The sequence below is a fragment of the Ursus arctos genome, unplaced genomic scaffold, assembly GCF_023065955.2.
Source record: "Ursus arctos isolate Adak ecotype North America unplaced genomic scaffold, UrsArc2.0 scaffold_28, whole genome shotgun sequence".
NCBI classification, from domain to species: domain Eukaryota; kingdom Metazoa; phylum Chordata; class Mammalia; order Carnivora; family Ursidae; genus Ursus; species Ursus arctos.
The window spans coordinates 10,994,052-11,013,714 of NW_026622963.1; the positions used below are offsets into that span (position 1 = coordinate 10,994,052).

The following is a 19,663-nucleotide window of genomic DNA, read 5'->3' on the forward strand; positions in this document are numbered from 1 at the left end:
TCCCATGGCAAATAACTTCTAAATAGAAAAGATAAAAATTCAAGTGGAACATAGATTTTCAAGGGAGAAGGGACTACTGCTATTAGCCCTTTTTTATATTCCTTTACATATCTGTCCAAAAATACCAAAGAAAGGAGATGGGGGAAAAAAGGGAACAGAAGTCAGTCAGAGCTCGCAGGCATCTTGAATAAGAGCCATATTAGAAAATCTGATCTAAAAAAACAATCTGACCTTTGGCGGAAAAATTATTTCAATATCTGTGGCAATTCAAACAGAAAATGAACTTGATTTTCAGAGCTAGCCCTGTAGCAGGTATTTACTTAATGGTGACTATGTAATTCTCTTAACCAGGAGGAACCGATGATGTTTCCTAGTTCCAGAGCGCTGCAAATGACAGCTGAATGCAGATTACAAAGCAGTTTACAATGGCTCTCATTCTCTTTGCAAAGCATAACAAGCATACCTTCTATTTTTATGATATAAAATGGTCTCTTTAGGACCTCGCACATTGTCAGAAGCTTTGTTTTGAAGCCTAGGCAAAGAGGCCCAGTGCCCCAAAGCAGCTGCTTACCCAGTTGTAGCCAGATCATTACTCTCCTTGGAGCCATCTTCGTCTGCAAAAAGGGGTGGCAGGGTGGAGCTAGTCATCAAGGTTTCCATCCCTCTAAAAGGATGAGAGGATAAGAAAATAAGGATAATGCCTTAATTACTTCCAGTTGAAGTTCCATTAATTTAAAAGCCAGCCTTCCTTAACTTATCACATCGGCAGCAGAACAGAAACTGACCTAAATATTTATTTTCTTGACTTGGACATGTCAATTTAAACTCTGGTTAATGGGTTCTTGACTTTGGTCTCACTGACTGACCAGACTAAAAACAGATTTTAATAAATGAGACACAGTTTGGAAATTCCTTTTTGTTCAATCAGAATATCTTCAGAAGCATTCTTCATTTTCTGTAAAAATTGTTAAGCAGAGTAACTCAGAAGCACTGTGACCCTGAACAAGTTATTCAATGTCTTTGAGATAGTTTTACCAGCTTAGACGCAGACAGAATTGCTGACTTGACCCACAGGGTTATTGTGAGGATTAAGCCGAAAGAGCTTCATAAACAGAGAAAGACTAAGATCCTAAGTGCTTTGAGTATTATTATATAAAGCAAGGTATTGTTATTACAGCATTACCGGGTCTCAGTCCCAGATGAATCATCCTTAGATTAAATGGTAACAAACTGAGCCCTCCAAAAGGAAATAATGCAGAGGAAGTGGAGGCTGGAAGGCATACTAATGTGGTGCAGAGTTAAAGCAACCACACTTCCAGGTCAGAAATATGCTCTGCATCCCCATGATGACCAGCGGAAATAGCATGCACCTGGGTACAGGAAACAACTGAGCTTAATTGAAGGAAACCAAATAAATCACAAGAACTTGAGGTTATCAGACTGAAAGGATAAAAGGACAGAGTGACAAAGAGAGTAATTTCATTTAGCATATCACTACAAAGAAAGATTTTTCCCTTTCAAGGCTTACCACCAAGGGCTTCACCCCACAGAGCTAAAAGCGGCAGCCTCCCATTCATCATGAAAGTGATATTCAAACAAAACATTCAATAGTGACCCCAAACAGTAGCCGCTTAAGTGGGACTGCAAACCACTCAAGCAAAAGAGTGCCTCAATCAAACGGGGAGAACTGAGAAGCAAATTATGAGAATTCACTTCGGAGCTCCCTCAGCAGTTATTTCAGGGGCTGGTGCTAAGGAGACGGAGTGAAACCGCAATTAAGGGGAAGGCACAGCAGCCCAGGCAGAGCTAGGATTCATCCCGCGGAGGAGGAAACACCAAGAAGACACAGATGACACCGACACCAAATTCTAAATGTTCAGTAGAGTCATTTACTTCCAAAATGGTAACACTGATGGCTTACTTCTTATTCTCACTTATTTTCTTGTTTTTCCTTCTAAATTTGTTAGTTAGCAGACCAAGGTTCATACACAGCTTAATGTGAAAAATGCATCTGTGTGTCTCTTACCCACTGTGGTGGGTAGAGCATGGAAAGCAGAGAGAGGAACTTTAGACTCAATCAGGAGTTTATTCCATGTGCAGTGATGCCTGCCAACCCTTCTCAATTCCTTCAAGATGGGGGGGGGGTTTACAAGAGGCTCTAACAAATACTGCAAAATTCCATTCTAGATGTTTTCTAGAATAATCCTGATGTAAGTGTACTACGTTTTAATTTAATTTGAATTCACATTATGCACAGACCAGATTAGAGCCTGGGCTTTAAGGGCTGCTAGCATCACCTTACCCTGATATTCATCTTACCAAAAAACCCACTAATGAATTAGCTACCATACAGCCTAACTGTAAACCACGAGCAAACATTCAAATAGCCAGATATTTATTCCCAAACTTTATAAGAAAGGACTGCTAGCTGGCTTCTTTCTAAACGTCTCCCTAAATGTAAATGGCCTTTCAAGAACTTTAAGATTCAGCATCTGAAGCTCCTGGCATCCCTCATACCTCAAAGGCAATATATTATCTGGCAGGGGGTGAATGAAGTGTCTTGTCATTCACTATGCCAACATGACCCTCTTAGGGTGCTGCCCAGTTATCTTCAGTCATTGTTGAGATCTTGAGAGGTAGCTGGACAACATAACCTTAGCAACAGATAAACAGATGACAGAAACAAAGGCAGTTGAGAGAACACAAATTTCTTGGTTTTTTTCTTTCTTTTCTTGAGTTGGTTTTACTCAACCCATATGGCTTCAGATATATTTTCTCTTAGTGTTACTAAAGTAGTCAGGTCCCTAAGAAATGAGTAATAAAGTGGGTGGAAGGTTAAGGGGCCAAGATCAACAAAAGAAGGAAATGAGGAAAAAGTCCAGTGAAACCCAAAGGTCTCTAAACTAGTCCAGTAAGTTGGAAAAGAAAACGATTCCCAAGAACATGGCTGGGATCCTGCAAGAATCTGCTCTCATATGGTCCGTGAGTGGGTGATTCAAACTGAATCACGGCTACTAAGCCACTGATTGCCAAAAAGCCTTTCAGTGTAGCATCTGTGTCTGATAATGTCCCAGTACAGAGGTCACACTGAACTTTGCAATTCTATGTGAAGCACTTAAGAAATGTAATGAATGCTGCTCTGGAAGGGGAAAGAAGAGAAATATGAACAAAGACAAAGCAATATACAAATCTGGTTCTCCACTGCAGTTTACGTAAGTAAGCATAACACACAGATGTTTCCTTGCAGAAGGGACCTCCCAGTGAAGGCTTCTACCTGGAGGCCTCAAAAAAACGATATTACCTTGGGGCTTACACTTTGAATGAGGGTCCAGACTGAGCTTTGAAAATCCAACAATACCCTCTAATGCAAGCCACTCACTGAAAAAAAAAAAGATGTATAAAACATGGTGCCAATTTAAGATATTTTAATGACAATTATAAAAATTGTAATGACAATTATATTAAGCACACTAGATACTTACTGGCCAATCAACACATTTTCTCCCTGTAGTAAATATGGGGAGCCAACTCATATTCAGAACACTGCTTTGGTCAATATACGTGGAGTTTAAGAAATGTTCCTCAACTAAGATTTTCCTAATAACCCTTCCCAACAAGACGGATGATCTCAACGATGAGACTGCATTATTCCAAATGTGTTGGACAGTGCTGGAAGCTTAATTTGTACTTAGGTTTTCTGCGGTTGACTCTTTTCAAGTGCCCTTTCCTTACTTTCGTATGTTAATCCCACTTCATTAAGTTCTTTCATGGAGAGGAACCATATTCCCTCCTCATCACACACCTCAAAGTTTAGAGAAGGGATTCTGCCCTCATTTTCCACACTAAAAGCCTTATGTAAAACTCCCAGTTCTTCTAAAAATCATGTCGTTTGTCCAACCAACCTCAAATTCAAGTATTTCTGACCACTATTCCCTATCATTTCAGCTCTCTCAATTACTTCTACTACAACTGACCTCTAACCACACAAACCTCTATTCACTGACACTTGATTTTCCCTTCTCTGTCCATGTTAGATTCCATGGCCACATTTCAAATATTCTTTTGTCAACACTCTCAAATCCTTTGCCTTGTTACCCCTTCTACACCTCAGATGTAGATCAGTTCTGAGTTTTAGCTCAAGATGGTGTTGGAGAAAAATCACAAAATAAAGGGTGCTCCTATAAATTTATCCAACCACAACTAGGCCCTCAACGTTCTCAGCAATCATTCCACATTTTCTTAGGATCTTCCCAAACTGCCGTATCAGCTCTGTCAAACTTTCCCAACCAATTCAAACCTAAGTCACCCAAATCCTCCCATTCACCATCCTCTCTTCACACTCCCCATCCCTGACTCACATCAAAGGCCACCCTAAGTTGCTTTACTTTTTTAAACATAATTCATATACCATAAAATTCACCCCTTGAAGTATACAATTCAGTGGTTTTTATGTATTTATAAGGCTACACCATACAACTAACACCATAATTGATTTTAGAATATTTTCATCACCCCAAAAAGGAACTTGGTACCCATTAGCAGTTACTCCTCATTCTCCCCTTCTCCTACGTCTGGGTAACAACCACTAATCTCCTTTCTGTCTTTATGGCTATACCTGTACTGAATCACACAGGATGTGGACTTTTGTGTCTGACTTCTTTTGTTTGGCCTAAAGGTCTTTATCTTTATTACACAGCTTCATCACACTGTAGCATGCATCAGCATTTTATACCTTTCTATGGATGAATAACATTCCATTGTATGACGACACCACATTTTGCTTATCCATTTATCAGCTGATAGACTAGGTTGGTTCTACCTTTTCATCACTATGAATAATGCTGTTTATGAACATCTGTGTACAAGTTTTCTTGTGAACATGTTTTCAATTCTCCTGGGCATATACCTAGGAATGGAATTACTGGATCATATGGTAACTCCATAATCAACATTTTGAGGAGCTGCCAAAGTGTCTTCCAAAGCATCTGCACCATTTTACATTCCTCCTAACAATATATGAGAGTTCCAAATTCCCCATATCCTTACCCCATTTTTTAGGAATGCTAGGGAAATATCAATTCTAGCCCTTCTAGCTTTCCACACGGGCTAAGGGAAACATACAACTCCAGCTCCCTCCAGCCATCCTGTCTCACCTAAAGGGAGAAAATACCTGAAAAGCACCAGAGGTTACAGTCCAGAGGCACAGATGCACCAAAAGACTGAGACCTAATTATAAGACTAGAATGCTTTTCCCCCTACCCTCACCACTACACTACTGAAGGCCTAGGTACCACAGTTCCTTTTATCTAGTACATCAAGTCTACTTTTCAACAAAAAATTACAAGGCATGCTAGAAGACAAAAAACACAGTCTGAAGAGACTGAACAAGTAATCTATGGCATGAATACTGAAGTTTTCAGACCAGCATATTTTAAAATTATATGTTAAGGGCTTTAATGGAAAACGTAGACAATGCAGGAAGAGACAGATAATATAAAATATAAACAGAGAGACGGACATTCTAAGAATGAATCAAAAAGAAATGCTCGGGATAAAAAACACTGTAACATAAATGAATATTTCTGGTGGGTTTATTAGTAGACTGGACATAGCTGAAGATAAACTCTCTGATCTTGATAATATGACAAGAGAAATTTCTAAAATGGAAAAGCAAAGAGAAAACAGACTGGAATATAAAAAGGACAGATTATCCAAAAACTATGGAATAACTACAAAAGGTGTAACATACATGTAATGGGAATAGCAGTAGAAGAGAGAAAAGAACAAAAGCAATATTTGAGGCAACTGTGACTGAGAATTCCTCCAAATTAATGTCACACAATAGTCCATAGGTCCAAGAGGCTCTGAGAATATCAAACAGGAGTAATGTAAAAAACAAACAAATGAAAAACTATAGTAAAAAAATCATATTCAAACTTTAGGAAATCAAAGATAAAAGAAAAAAATCTTGAAAGAAGCCAGACCAGAGGAAAGGCTGGAAAGAGGGTGGAGGAAGAGGACCCTAAGCTCACCTTTTCCCATGGATACAACTAGATAATACTCAACATCAGTGTAAATAACCCAGAAAACCACCCGCAGACTGGCAGAACAAACTCCACAACTGAAGGTAGAGAAGAGGCCATATTGAAGAGGGTAGGAAGGGCAGAGAGGTGGTAGGGAGTCAAACTACTGCTGCTGACTGCTGGGGGGTGGAGGGAAGGGAGCTGCAGGCTAGGAGAGGGGAAGAAACAAACTACCATCACACTGGGAAGCCTGCATGAGGAAGGTGAATCCCTAGAACATTTGGCTTTGAAAGTGAGAGGGGCGAAATTTCCTGAGTTTTTACAACCAGTGGGACTTAAAGCACGGAATTTAAAAAATCAATGGGCTCGGTTCTGGGAGAGCCCAGAGGGTGATAGGAAGCTGAGTCCCTGCCCTTAAAGAGACAACAAGACAAACAGCTAGCGGAAATACAGCATAGAAGCAGCAGTTTAAAAAAGGCTTGGGGCATATGAGACGGAGAGTAATTACTCATTCCTGAGTGTGTCCTAGAGGGGCAGGGATCACTGAGGGACTTCTCCAGGAACAAAGGAGCTGGCAGGCACCATGCGGCCACCTGCTGGAACCAGCACACACTGACTATTTACTACCTCAGTTGTTTACACCAAACCCCACCTGCCTGTGCTTTGGTAGATCCACCCTTTCCAGTCAAGTCTGCCTCAGTCCCAGCATTGCCAAATCCCCTCCCTGAGAAGGCTGTGCCAACACTGCATTTCCCAACCCACCTCCCAACCTGTGTGTTTTGCAGGGCCCCAGTCCTGATGGTGGTAGAAGGCCTTGCACGTCCTAGGCGCACCTTGTTAAAATTGCACACCTTGCCTGTGGACCAAACACTGTGCAAAACAGGCAAAGAGAGCCTCTGTAGACAACTGGACTGAAGGAAAATGTGACCAGGACACAATAGCGGGATGCATGCAATACACACAGGAGACACCCCTTGAAGCACCAGGTTCTGGTAAACAGAGGACACTGCACTGCATGGCACTATGGGACCTCTTCTTCATAAGGCCATTACTTTCAAGAGCAGGAGACATAGCTGACTTCCTTAACACACAGAAACAGACACAGAGCATTAGACAAAATGAAAGAGAGGACTATGTCCCAAATGAAAGAAGAGGACAAAACCACAGCAAGAGACCTAAGCTAAATGGATATAAGTTATATGCCTAATAGAGAATTTAAGTAATGATCATAAAGATACTCACTGTACTTCAGAAAAGAGTGGAGAACATCAGGGAGACCCTTAACAAAGAGATAAAAAAAAAATCAATCAGAGATGAAGAGCACAATAAATAAAATTAAAAATATACTAGATGGAATAAATTGCAGGCTAGAAAAAGCAGAGGAATGAATTAACAATCTGGAAGACAGAGTAATGGAAAGTAAGCAAGCTGAGCAGGTGGAAAAAAAATATGGAAAACGAGAACAAACTTAGGGAACTCAGTGACTCCATCAAGTGTAACAGCATTCGCAGTATAGGGATCCCAGGAGAAGAAGAGAGAGACAAGGGGGCAGAAAATTTTTTTGAAGAAATAATAGCTGAAAACTTTCCTAATCTGGGGAAGTAAACAGATATCTAGATCCAGGAGGCCGAGAGATTCCCCCAACAAAATCAACCCAAGAGGCCCACACCAAGGCACATAGTAATTAAAATGTAAAAAAGTAGTGATGAAAAGAGAATTTTGCAAGCAACAAGAGAAAAGAAGACCGTTACATACAAGGGAAACTCCATAAAGCTCTAAGTGATTTTTCAGCAGAAACTGTAAGCCAGAAGAAAGTGGTATGATACATTCAAAGTATCAAAAGGAAAAAATCTGCAGCCAAGAATACACTATCTAGCAAGGCTATCATTTAGAACAGAAGGAGAGATAAAGACTTTCTCAGACAACAAAAGCTAAAGGAGTTCATGACCACTAAACCAGCCCTAAAAGAAATGTTAAAGGGGAATCTTTGATTGGAAAGGAAAGGCCATAAGTAAGAGTAAGAAAGGTAGGAAATATAAAAGTAGTAAAAATAAATATATCTATAAAAATCAGTCAAAAGATTCACAAAACAAAAGAATGTAAAATATGATATCATATACCTAAAACATGGGGGAGGGAAAAGAGAAAAGACTGGGTTCAAACTTAAGCAACCATCAACTTAATATAGACTGCTATATGCAGGAGATGTTATATAAGAACTTAATGGTAATGACAAATCAAAAACCAAACACAGACACACAAAGAATAAAGAGAAAGGAACCCAAGTATAATCACTAAAGAAAGCCAGCAAACTGTGAAAGAGAGCAAGAGAAGAAAGGATCAGAGAAGAACTATAAAAACAATCACAAAGCAAGTACCAAAATGGCAATAAATACATATCTATCAATAATTACCTTGAGTGTAAATGGACTAAACGCTCCAATCAAAAGACACAGGATGACAGAAAGGATAAAAAACAAAACTCATCTGCACACTGCCTACAAGGGACTCATTTCAGACCTAAAGACACATGCACATTGAAAATGAGGGGACAGAGAAACATTTATCATGCAAATGGATATTAAAAGAAAGCTGGGGTAGTAATACCTATAAGGGACAAAACAGACTTTAAAACAAAGACTGTGGGGTGCCTGGGTGGCGCAGTCGTTAAGCGTCTGCTTTCGGCTCAGGGCGTGATCCCAGCGTTCTGGGATCGAGCCCCACATCAGGCTCTTCCACTAGGAGCCTGCTTCTTCCTCTCCCACTCCCCCTGCTTGTGTTCCCTCTCTCGCTGGCTGTCTCTGTCAAATAAATAAATAAAATCTTTATTAAAAAAATAAAACAAAGACTGTAATAAGAGACAAAGAAGGACATGCATATTAAGGGGACAGTCCAACAAGAAGTTATGACAATTGTAATATTTATGCACCCAACATGGGAGCACCCAAATACATAAAACAGTTAATAACAAACATAAAGGAACCAATTGATAGTAATATAATAAAAGTTGGGGACTTTAACGCCTCACTTACATCAATGGACAGGTCACCCAAAGCGAAAATCAACAAGGAAACAGTGGCTTTGAATGGCACAGTAGACCAGATGGATATAACACATATATTCAGAACATTCCATTGGAAAACAACAGAATACAAATTCTTTCGAAGTACACAGGGAACATTTTCCAGAACAGATCACATATTAGGTCACAAATAAATTTCAACACATTCAAAAATATCCAAGTCATACCATGCATTTCTGACCACAATGCTATGAAACTAGAAATCAACCATAAGAAAAAATCTAGAAAGAGCACAAACGAAGGCTAAGTAACTTGCTATTAAATAATAAATGGGTCAGCTAAGAAATCAAAGAAGAAATAAAAAATTACATGGAGAGAAATGAAAATGAAAACACAATGTTCCAAAATCTTTGGAATGCAGGAAAAGCAGTTCTAAGAAGGAAGTTTACAGCAATATAGGCCTACCCCAAGAAGAAAGAAAAATCTCAAACAAACAATCTAACCTTATGCCAGAGGATCTAGAGAAAGAACAACAAACAAAACCCAAAACTGGAAGGAAGGAAATAATAAAGATTAGAGCAGAAATGAATGATATAGAAACCAAAAGGACAATAGAACATATCATTGAAACCACAAGCTGGTTCTTTGAAAAGATCAATAAAATTGATAAACCTCTGCCAGCCTCAAAGGAAGAGAGAGGACTTAAATAAACAAAATCACAAATGAAAGATGAGAAATAATAACAATACCACAGAGATACAAATGATTATAAGAGAATATTATGACAAATTATATGCCAAAAAATTACACAAACAAAAAGAAATGGATAAACTCCTAGAAACATATAACCTACCAAAACTGAAGCAGGAAGAAATAGAAAATTTAAACAGACTGACTACCGGGAATGAAATTGAATCAGTAATAAAAAACCTCCCAACAAACAAAAGTCCAGGACCAGACAACTTCACAGGGGAATTCTTTCAAACATCTAAAGAAAAGTTAATACCTACTCTTCTCAAACTTTTCCAAAAAATAGAAGAGGAAGGAAAACTTCTAAATTCATTCTGTGAGGTGAGCATTACCCTGATACTAAAATCAGATAAAGACACCACAAAAAAGGAGAACTACAGGCCAGTATCTCTGATGAAAACAGATGCAGAAATCCTGAACAAAATACTAGCAAACTGTATCCAACAATATATTAAAAAAAATCATTCACTACAATCAAGTGGGATTTATTCCTGGGATGGAAGGGTAGTTCAATATTCACAAATCAATCAATGTGATACATCGCATCAATAAGAGCAAGGATAGGGGTGCCTGGCCTGGCTCAGTTGATAGAGCATGTGACTCTTGATCTTGGGGTTGTCGGGCCCCAGACTGGATGTAGAGATTACTTAAAAATAAAATCATAAAGAAAAATAAGAGAAAGGATAAAAAACATATGATCATTTCAATAGGTGCAGAAAAAGCATTTGATAAAGTACAACATCCATTTATGACACAAACTCTCAACATAGTAGGTTTATAGGGAATATACCTCAATGTAATAAAGGCCTTATAAGAAAAATCCACACCTAAGATCTTATTCAATGGGGAAAAACTGAGAGCTTTTCTCCTAAGATCAGGGACAAGAAAAGGATGTCCACTTTCACCACTTTTATCCAACATAGTACTGGAAGTCCTGGCCACAGCAATCAGACAAGAGAAAGAAATAAAAGGCATCCAGATTGGTGAGGAAGAAGTAAAACTTTCAAAATTTGCAGATGATATGATATTATATAAAAAAATGCTAAAGACTCCACCAAAAAAAAAAAAAAATACTAGAACTGACAAATGAATTCAATGAAGTCACAGGATACAAAATTAATAAATGGAACTCTGTTGCATTTCTATACACTAATAATGACAAAGCAGAAGAGAAATCAAGAAAACGATCCCATTTACAATTGCACCCAAAATAATAAGATATGTAGGAATAAACTTAACCAAAGAGGTGAAAGGCCTATACTCTGAAAATTATAAAACAATGATGAAAGAAATTGAAGTTGATACAAAGAAATGGAAAGACATTCCATGCTCATGGATAGGAAGAACAAATATTGTTAAAATGTCTATACTGCCCAAAGCAATCTACACATGTAATGCAATCCTTATCAAAATACCACCAGCATTCTTCACAGAACTAGAACAATGCTAAAATTTGTAGAGAATCACAAAAGACCCCAAATAGCCAAAGCAATCTTGAAAAACAAAAAGAAAACCGGAAGTACCACAATTTCAGACTTCAAGTTATATTACAAAGCTATTGTAATCCAAATGGCATGGTACTGGCAAAAACAGACACATGGATCAATGGAACAGAATAGAAAGCCCAGAAATAAACCCACAATGGTCAATTAATCTACAAATAGGCAAGAATATGCAATGGGAAAAAGACAGTCTTTCCAACAAATGGTCTTGGGAATACTGGATAGCTACATGCAAAGGAATGTAACTGGACCACTTTTTTACACCATACACAAAAATAAACTCAAAATGGATCAAGGACCTAACTATGTGACCTGAAAGCATAAAAATCCTAGAAGAGAAAACAGGCAGTAATTTCTATGACATTGGTCATAGCAACATCCTTCTAGACATGTCTCCTGAGGCAAGGGAAACAAAAGCAAAAATAATCTACTGGGACTACATCAAGTTAAAAACCTTCTGCACAGCGAAGAAAACTATCAACAAAATTAAAAGACAACCTATTCAATGGGAGAAGATATTTGCAAATGACATATCCAACAAAGGGTTAGTATCCAAAATATATAAAGATCTAATACAACTCAACACCAATGCCCCCAAATAATCTAATTAAAAAATGAGCAGAAGACACGAACAGACATTTCTTCAAAGACATCCAGATGGCCAACATATAAAAATTTGCTCAATGATATCAGTGAAATGTAAATCAAAACCACAATGAGATATCTCCTGACCTCCATCAGAATGGCTAAAACCTGAAACTTAAGAAACAAGTGTTGGTGAGGATGTGGAGAAAAAGGAACACTTGTACAGTTCGTGGGAATGCAAACTGGTGCAGTCAGTATGGAAAACAATATGGAGCTTCCTCTAAATGTTAAAAATAGAACTACCCTGTGATCCAATAATCACACTACTGGGTATTAACCCAAAGAATGTGAAAACAGTAATTTGAAGGGATATATGCACCCCTATGTTTACTGCAACATTACTGACAATAGCCAAACTATGGAAGTAGCCCAGTGTCCATCAATAGGTGAATAGATAAAGAAGATATGGTTTATATATACAACAGAGTATTATTCAGGTATAAAAAGAATGACATCTTGCCATTTGCAACAACATGGATGGATCTAGACAGTATAATGCTAAGCAAAATAAGCCAGAGAAAGACATATATATATGATTTCATTCATGTGGAATTTAAGAAACAAAACAAACACGCAAAGTTTCGAAAAGAAAGAGAGAGAGAGGCAAACCAAGAAACAGTATCTTAACTATAGAGAACAAGCTGAGGGTTACCAGAGGGGAGGTGCGTGAGGGGATGGGTGAAATAGTTGAAGGGGATTAGAAGTGCACTTGTCTTGATGAGCACTGCGTAATGTATGGAACACATGTACACATGAAACTAATATAGCACTGTATGTTAACTACACTGGAATTACAATAAAAAAAAATTGATCCACTCACATCTCCTGAGGGGGGAGGGGGATAAGAAACCAGCCCCCTAAAAATATCTAACCTAAGGAGCAAGGTAAGAATTATATCCAATCTCTCCTTAGAAAGTATGTAATCAAGAGAGGGGAATGAAATATTTGAAGTGTTGAGAGAAAAAAACCCCAACAGCCTAAATTTCTGTACCCTGTGATATCATCTTACAAAAGTGAGGGAGAAATAAAGACTTTCATAGACAAAGAAAAATTGAAGGGATTTCTTTCTAGTAGGCCTGCCTTGAAGTAGAGTTGAAAGTAGTACTTGAAAGTTAAAAAAAAAAAAAAAAAAAGTTCTTCAGAAAGAAGAACAATGATACCAGTCAGAAACTTGGTAAGGAAAGGAAGACCACTGGAGAATGAATAAGTGAGGGTAAAATGAAAATCTTTATTTTTCATATTCTTAATTGATCTAACAGGTAACAGCTTGTTTAAAGTAATAATAGCAACAGTGTATTTCATTTATGCATGCTTACACACACACACTTATGTAAAATAAGTAACAGTAATGATACAAGAGATGAGAGAAAAGAATTAGGAGTATTTTGCTATTATAAGGTATTTGAACTACCCATGAATAGTATGGTGTTATTTGAAAGTGGACTTGGAGTAGTCTTAAATGCATATTGCAAACTCTAGGGCAACCACCTAAAAAAGTAAAAAATAGAAATAGAATTGATATGGTAAGAAGGGAGAGAATATGGAATCATATAAAATGCTCAATTAAAACCACCAAAGGCAGAAAAAGCATGGAAGACAAAAAAAAAAAAAAAAAAAAAAAAAAAGAACAAAGAACAATGGCAATAAATAGAAACCAGTAACAAAGACGATAGATATTAATCCAACTATATGAATAATCACCTTAAATGTCAATGTTCTAAATATACTGATTAAAAGACAGAGATGGTCAGAGTGAATGAAAAACAAGTTTCAACTATATGCTGTCTATACGGAACCCACTTTAAATATAAAGACACATATACATTAGAAGTGGAAGAACGGGAAATGATAAAACACCAATGAAAAGAAAGAGAGAGTAGCTATATTAGTTTCAGACACAGCAGACTTCAGAGCAAAGAAAGTCATCAGGGATAAAGAGGGGAATTATATAATGCCAGGGGGCAATACTCAAGGAAGACATAATAATTTTTAATGTTTATATGTCTAACTACAGAGGGTCAAAACACATGAGACAAAAACTGATAGAAGTGCAAGGAGAAACAGATGAATCCACAATTAATAGCTGGAGAATTTAACACCCCTCTAAAAGAAACAGATATTTCGAGAAGATAGAAAATCAGTAAGGACGTAGATGAACTCAACAGCACCACCAATCACCTGGATACAATTGATATCTGTAGGACTACTTCATCTAACAACGGCAGATTACACATTTTTCTCAACATGGCACATTCACCAAGATAGATCAAATTCTGGGCCATAAAACATACCTTAAATGTAGAAGACTATAAATCATAATGTCTACTTTCAGACCACAATGAAATAAACCCAGAAATCAGTAATGGAAAAAAGGCTGGAAAAATCCTAAAACACTTGGAAATTAAACAACACACTTATAAATAACACATGAGTCAAAGAAGAAATGAAGAGAAATTTAAAAATATTTTGAATTAAAAGAAAATGAAAATATAACTTATGATATTTGTGGGATGCAGTAAAAGCAGTGCTTAGAAGTAAATTCACAGCACTGAGTGCATATACTAGAGAAAAGAAGAAAGATCTAAAATCAATAATCTAAGCTTCCACTTTAGGAGATTGGAAAAAGAAGAGCATATTAATTCCAAAGTAAGCAGAAGATAATATATAATAAAAATTATAGCAGAAATCAGTAAAATTGAAAATGGGAAAACAATCAAGAAAGTCTATAAAACCAAAAGGTGTTTCTTTGAAAAGACCAATAACATCAGTAAGCCTCTGGCCAGGTAACTAAGAATAAAAGAGAAAACACACAAATTACCAATGTCAGAAATGAAAGAGGAGACACTACTACAGATCTCATGGACATTAAAAGGATAATAAAGGAATATTATGGACAACTTTAGGCCCAGAAATTTAATAACCAAGATGAAATGGACCAATCCTTTGAAAGATACACTTTGCCCAAACTCACAAAGAAACAGATGATCAGAATAGGCCTATATCTATTAAATAAATTGAATCAGTAATTAATAACCTTCCAAAACAGAAAGCACCAGACCCAGATGGGTTCACTGATGAATTCTACCAAACATTTAAGGAAGAAACTACACTAATCCCCTACAATCTCTTTCAGAGAACTGAAGCAGAGGGAATACTTCCTAATTCATTCTGTGAATCCAGCACTATCCTAATAACCAAACAAAGACATCAAACACAAAAAAAATATAGACCAATATCTGTCATGAATATAGAGGTAAAAATCCTCAACAGAATATTAGCAAATTGAAGCAAACAATGTATAAAAAGAATTATATACCATGACCAAGTGATATTTATCCCAGGTATGTAATGCTGGTTCAACATTAAAAAATTAATGCATTCCATCACATTAACAGGATAAAGAAGAAGAACCATATGATCAGATACAGAAAAACATTTGATAAAATACCATTCATGCTAAAGATTCTCAGCAAACTAGGAACAGAACTTCTTCAACTTGATAAAGAACATCTACAAAAAACCTACAGCTAACACCATATTCATGGTAAGAAACTCGAAGCTTCTCCTGTAAGATCAAGGACAAGGCAAAGATGTCCACCCTCCACCACAAAAGCTTTCCAACATCACAGTGGAAGTTCTAGCTAATGTAATAAGACATGAAAAGGAAATAAAAGGTATATAGATTGGGAAGGAAGAAATAACTGTGTTCACAGATGACACAGCTGTCTATGAAGAAAATCTGAACAAACTGACAAAAACTCCTGAAACTTATAAGCAAGTACAGCAAGGTTGCAGGCTACAAGTTAACTACTTTCTGTGGTGCCTGGGTGGCTCAACTGGTTAAGCGTCTGACTCTTAGTTTGGCTCAGGTCATGATCTCAGGGTCGTGAGACTGAGCCCCATGTTGGATCCGTGCTCAGCTTGGAGTCTGCTCTCTCCCTCTCCTCTGCCTCTCCTCCAGCTCGTGGGTGTTCTCTCTCCCTCAATAAATAAATAAAATCTTAAAAAAAATTAACTGCTTTGCTTTCACCAGCAATGTACAAGTGGGATTTCAAATTAAAAACAAATTACCATTTATATTAGCATCTCCTAAAATGAAATACTTAGGTATGAATCCAACAAAATATCTGTTAAATCCTATATAAGAAAACTTATTAAACCCTGATGAAAGATATCAAAGAAGTAATAAATAGAGAAATATTCTATGTTAATGAACAGGAAGACTCAATATTGTCAAGATGCCATTTCTTCCCAGTTTGATCTATGAATTCAACTCAATTCCAATAAAAACCCCAACAAGTTATTTCATGAATATAAAAAAGCTGATTCTAAAGTTTATATGGAGAGGCAAAAGACCAAGAATAGCCAACTCAATACTGAAGGAAAACAAAGGTGGGAGATCAACGTTACCTAACTTAAACATTTTTATTAAGTTACAATAATCAAGATAGTGTGGTATTGGTAAGAGATCAGTGGAATAGAAAGAATAGAGAGCCCAGAAATAAACCCATATAAATATATTCAACCCATCTCTGACAAAGGAGCAAAGGTAATGAAGCAGATTGTCTTTTAACAAATGGTGCTAGAAAAACCAGACATCACATGCCAAAAAAAAAAAAAAAAAAAAAAAAAAATCTAGACATAGACCTTATATTTTTCATGAAAATTAACTGAAAATGGATCAGAGGGGCACCTGGGTGGCTCAGTAGGTTTAGCGGCTGCCTTCAGCTTGGGTCATGATCCCAGGGTCCTGGGATCCAGCCCTGCGTCATTGGGCTCCCTGCTCAGCAGGGAGCCTGTTTCTCCCTCTTCCTCTGCCTGCTGCTCCCCCTGCTTTTGCTCTCTCTCTCTCTCTCTCTCCCTCTGTCAAATAAATAAGTAAAATCTTTAAAAAAAAAAATGGACTAGAGACCTAAATGTAAAGTGCAGAACTACAAAATTCCTATAGGGTAACACAGGAGAAAATCTAGATGACCTTGGGTATAGCAATGACTTTTTAGACAGAACAACAAAAGCACGATCCAGGAAAGAACGAATTGATAAAGTGGACTTCCTTATAATGAAAAACTGTTCTTCTGAAAAAGACAATGTCAAGAGAATGAGGAGACAAGCAGACAAGCCACAGATTTAGAGAAAGTATTTGCAGAAGTCACATCTGACAAAAAACTGTTATCAAAAATATACAAAGAACTCTTCAATCTTAACAGTAAGAAATAAAGAACTCATTTAAAAAATGGGCAAAAGACGTGAACAGACTCCTCACCAAAGAAGATATACAGATGGCAAGTATCCATATGAAAAGATGTTCAATATCACATGTCATTAAGGAATTGAAAATTAAAATGAGATACCAATACATAGCTATTAAAATGGTTAAGATCCATAACACTGACAACACCAAATGCTGAAGTGGATTTAGAACAAGAGCTCTATTCACTCCTGGTGGGAATGAATGCAAAAATGGTACAGCCACTATGGAAGACAGTTTGGTAGTTTCTTACAAAACCATATTCTTACCAGCAATTGAGTTCCTTGGTCTTTACCCAAAGGAACCGAAAACTTACATCCACTAAAAACCTGAACATGAATGTTTATGGCAACTTTATTCATAACATCAAAATTTGGATGCAACCATGTCTTTCAGTTGGTGAGTGGATAAACAAGCTATAGTACATCCAGATAATGGAATATTATTCAGTGCTACAAATAAATGAGTTATCAAACCATGAAAAGACACGGAGTAAACTTAAATGAATATTACAAAGTGAAAGAAGTCAATCTGAAAAGGCTATATACTGCATGATTCCATCCATATGACATCCAGATCAGGCAAAATATGGAAACAGTAAAAAGATGAGTGACTGCCAGGATTAGAGGGGAGGCAGGGGTGATATAGGCAGAATGCAAAGGATTTTCAGGGTGATATAGGCAGAATGCAAAGGATTTTCAGGGTAGTGAAAGTATTCTGCACAATACTACAATTGTGGATACATATCATACATGTGTCAAATCCCACAGAAGGTACAACACCAAGAGTGACCCCTAATGTAAAGTAGGGTTTTGGGTGATGATTATGTCAATTAAGCTTATTGATTGTAACAAATGTATGACGTTGCTTGAGGATGTTGACGGTGGAGGAGATTGTGGCATGTCTGAAGACAGGGAATATGTGGGAAAATTTGTGCTTTCTGCTTGATTTTGTTGTGAACCTAAAACTGCTATAAAACATGAAGTTTATTAATTAAAAATTGCCATAAACATTATATATTTATTATGTCATAATTATACAATTTATAATAAAATAGTGCTGTTATAAACATTCTTAAGAATAAATACAACTGATTTTGATATGCATGCAATTTAACCAGAGTAGGTGAAAGCACAAAGACTTACTAGAGAACAGTCTACCAGCTGTGAACATTAAGCTAAGAGCAGTCAGTAGGCTGTAGGCATTAATACATTTTACAGAGGGAATAAGAACACTGGCTAATCCCATCAGGCAGTTAACTGGGGTTTAGTTAAGTGAAATTCAGTTAAGAACTCTTTCACTGTAGGTTTTGTTTTTTTTGTGTTTTGTTTTTTTAAAGATTTTATTTATTTACTTGACAGAGAGAGAGACAGCCAGTGAGAGAGGGAACGCAAGCAGGGGGAGTGGGAGAGGAAAAAGCAGGCTCCCAGCGGAGGAGCCTGATGCGGGGCTTGATCCAGAACTCCAGGATCACGCCCTGAGCCAAAGGCAGACGCTTAACGACTGAGCCACCCAGGCGCCCCGTCACTGTAGGTTTAGGTTTTGATACGGGAGATGAGAAGGAAAAATATAATGAAATACTTACTTTTTTGGGTGGGGTAGTTAGTATGGGGGAGATAACTGGAATATACATATAAGGCTTAGGGTTATTTCAAGAGAAGGGCACAAGGAGGCATGTGTCTGGCTGGGGGTTAGGTGGGGATGTGCAGAAAATATGGCTCTCTATTCCTAAAATCTAGAGCCTAGGCTACTACTAAGTATAAATATTATTAATTTATATATATACATTTTTAAGATTTTTTTCAGTGAGAGAGAGTGTGAGCAGAGGGAGAGGGAGAATCTCCAGCAGATTCCCCACTCAGTGTGGAGCTGGATCTCAAGACCCTCAGACCGACCTGAGCTGAAATCAAGAGTTGGATGCTTGCTTAATTGACTGAGCCACCCAGCTGCCCCTATTATTAATTTTAAAAAATGTTGGTAGGGTAGTGTAGGAATTATTATTTTTTATTTTTTAAAAAAGATTTTATTTATTTGTTGGGGGGGCAGGGGCACAAGCAGGGTTAGAGGTAGGCAGAGGGAGAAGCAGGCTCCTTGCTGAGCAGGGAGCCCGATGCAACACTTGATCCCAGGACCCTGGGATCAGGACCTGAGCCCAAGGCAGACACTTAACCGAATGACCCACCCAGGAGTCCCGGTAGTGTAGGAATTAAACAATAAAGAAATGGATTCATTCACTTGACAAATATTTACTGAGTATCTAACATTCCAGGCACTTTCTATGTACTGGGATACAAGTAGTGATCAAAACAGGCCAAAATCCCTGCTCTCACACAGCTTACAGTACACTGGGATAGAAAGACAAAAAAAAAAAAAAAGATGAAAAAAAAGTAAAATGAATAATGTCTCATAGTGACAAGTACTAAGAAAAAAATAGAGCCAGTAAAGAGGCCAGGAAGAGTTAAAGAGAAGAGGG

The 19,663-nt window shown here is 37.4% G+C and overlaps 1 protein-coding gene across 22 annotated transcripts in view; it reads right to left on the reverse strand.

The window, feature by feature from the left end:
* HMG20A (high mobility group 20A) overlaps positions 1-19,663 on the reverse strand; it is a 75,979-nt gene that overhangs the window by 24,482 nt on the left and 31,834 nt on the right. For 14 of the 22 annotated variants that reach the window (XM_026478583.4, XM_057303670.1, XM_044392038.3 and 11 more), the window contains one exon: positions 572-664. In XM_026478583.4, the coding sequence (XP_026334368.1) occupies positions 572-660 (89 nt within the window). In that variant the 5' untranslated portion in view covers positions 661-664. Of the gene's footprint in view, positions 1-571; positions 665-2,517; positions 3,379-7,265; positions 7,303-19,663 lie in introns of those variants that run through there. The other 8 variants (XM_057303677.1, XM_044392034.3, XM_057303676.1 and 5 more) reach the window with 4 other exon arrangements.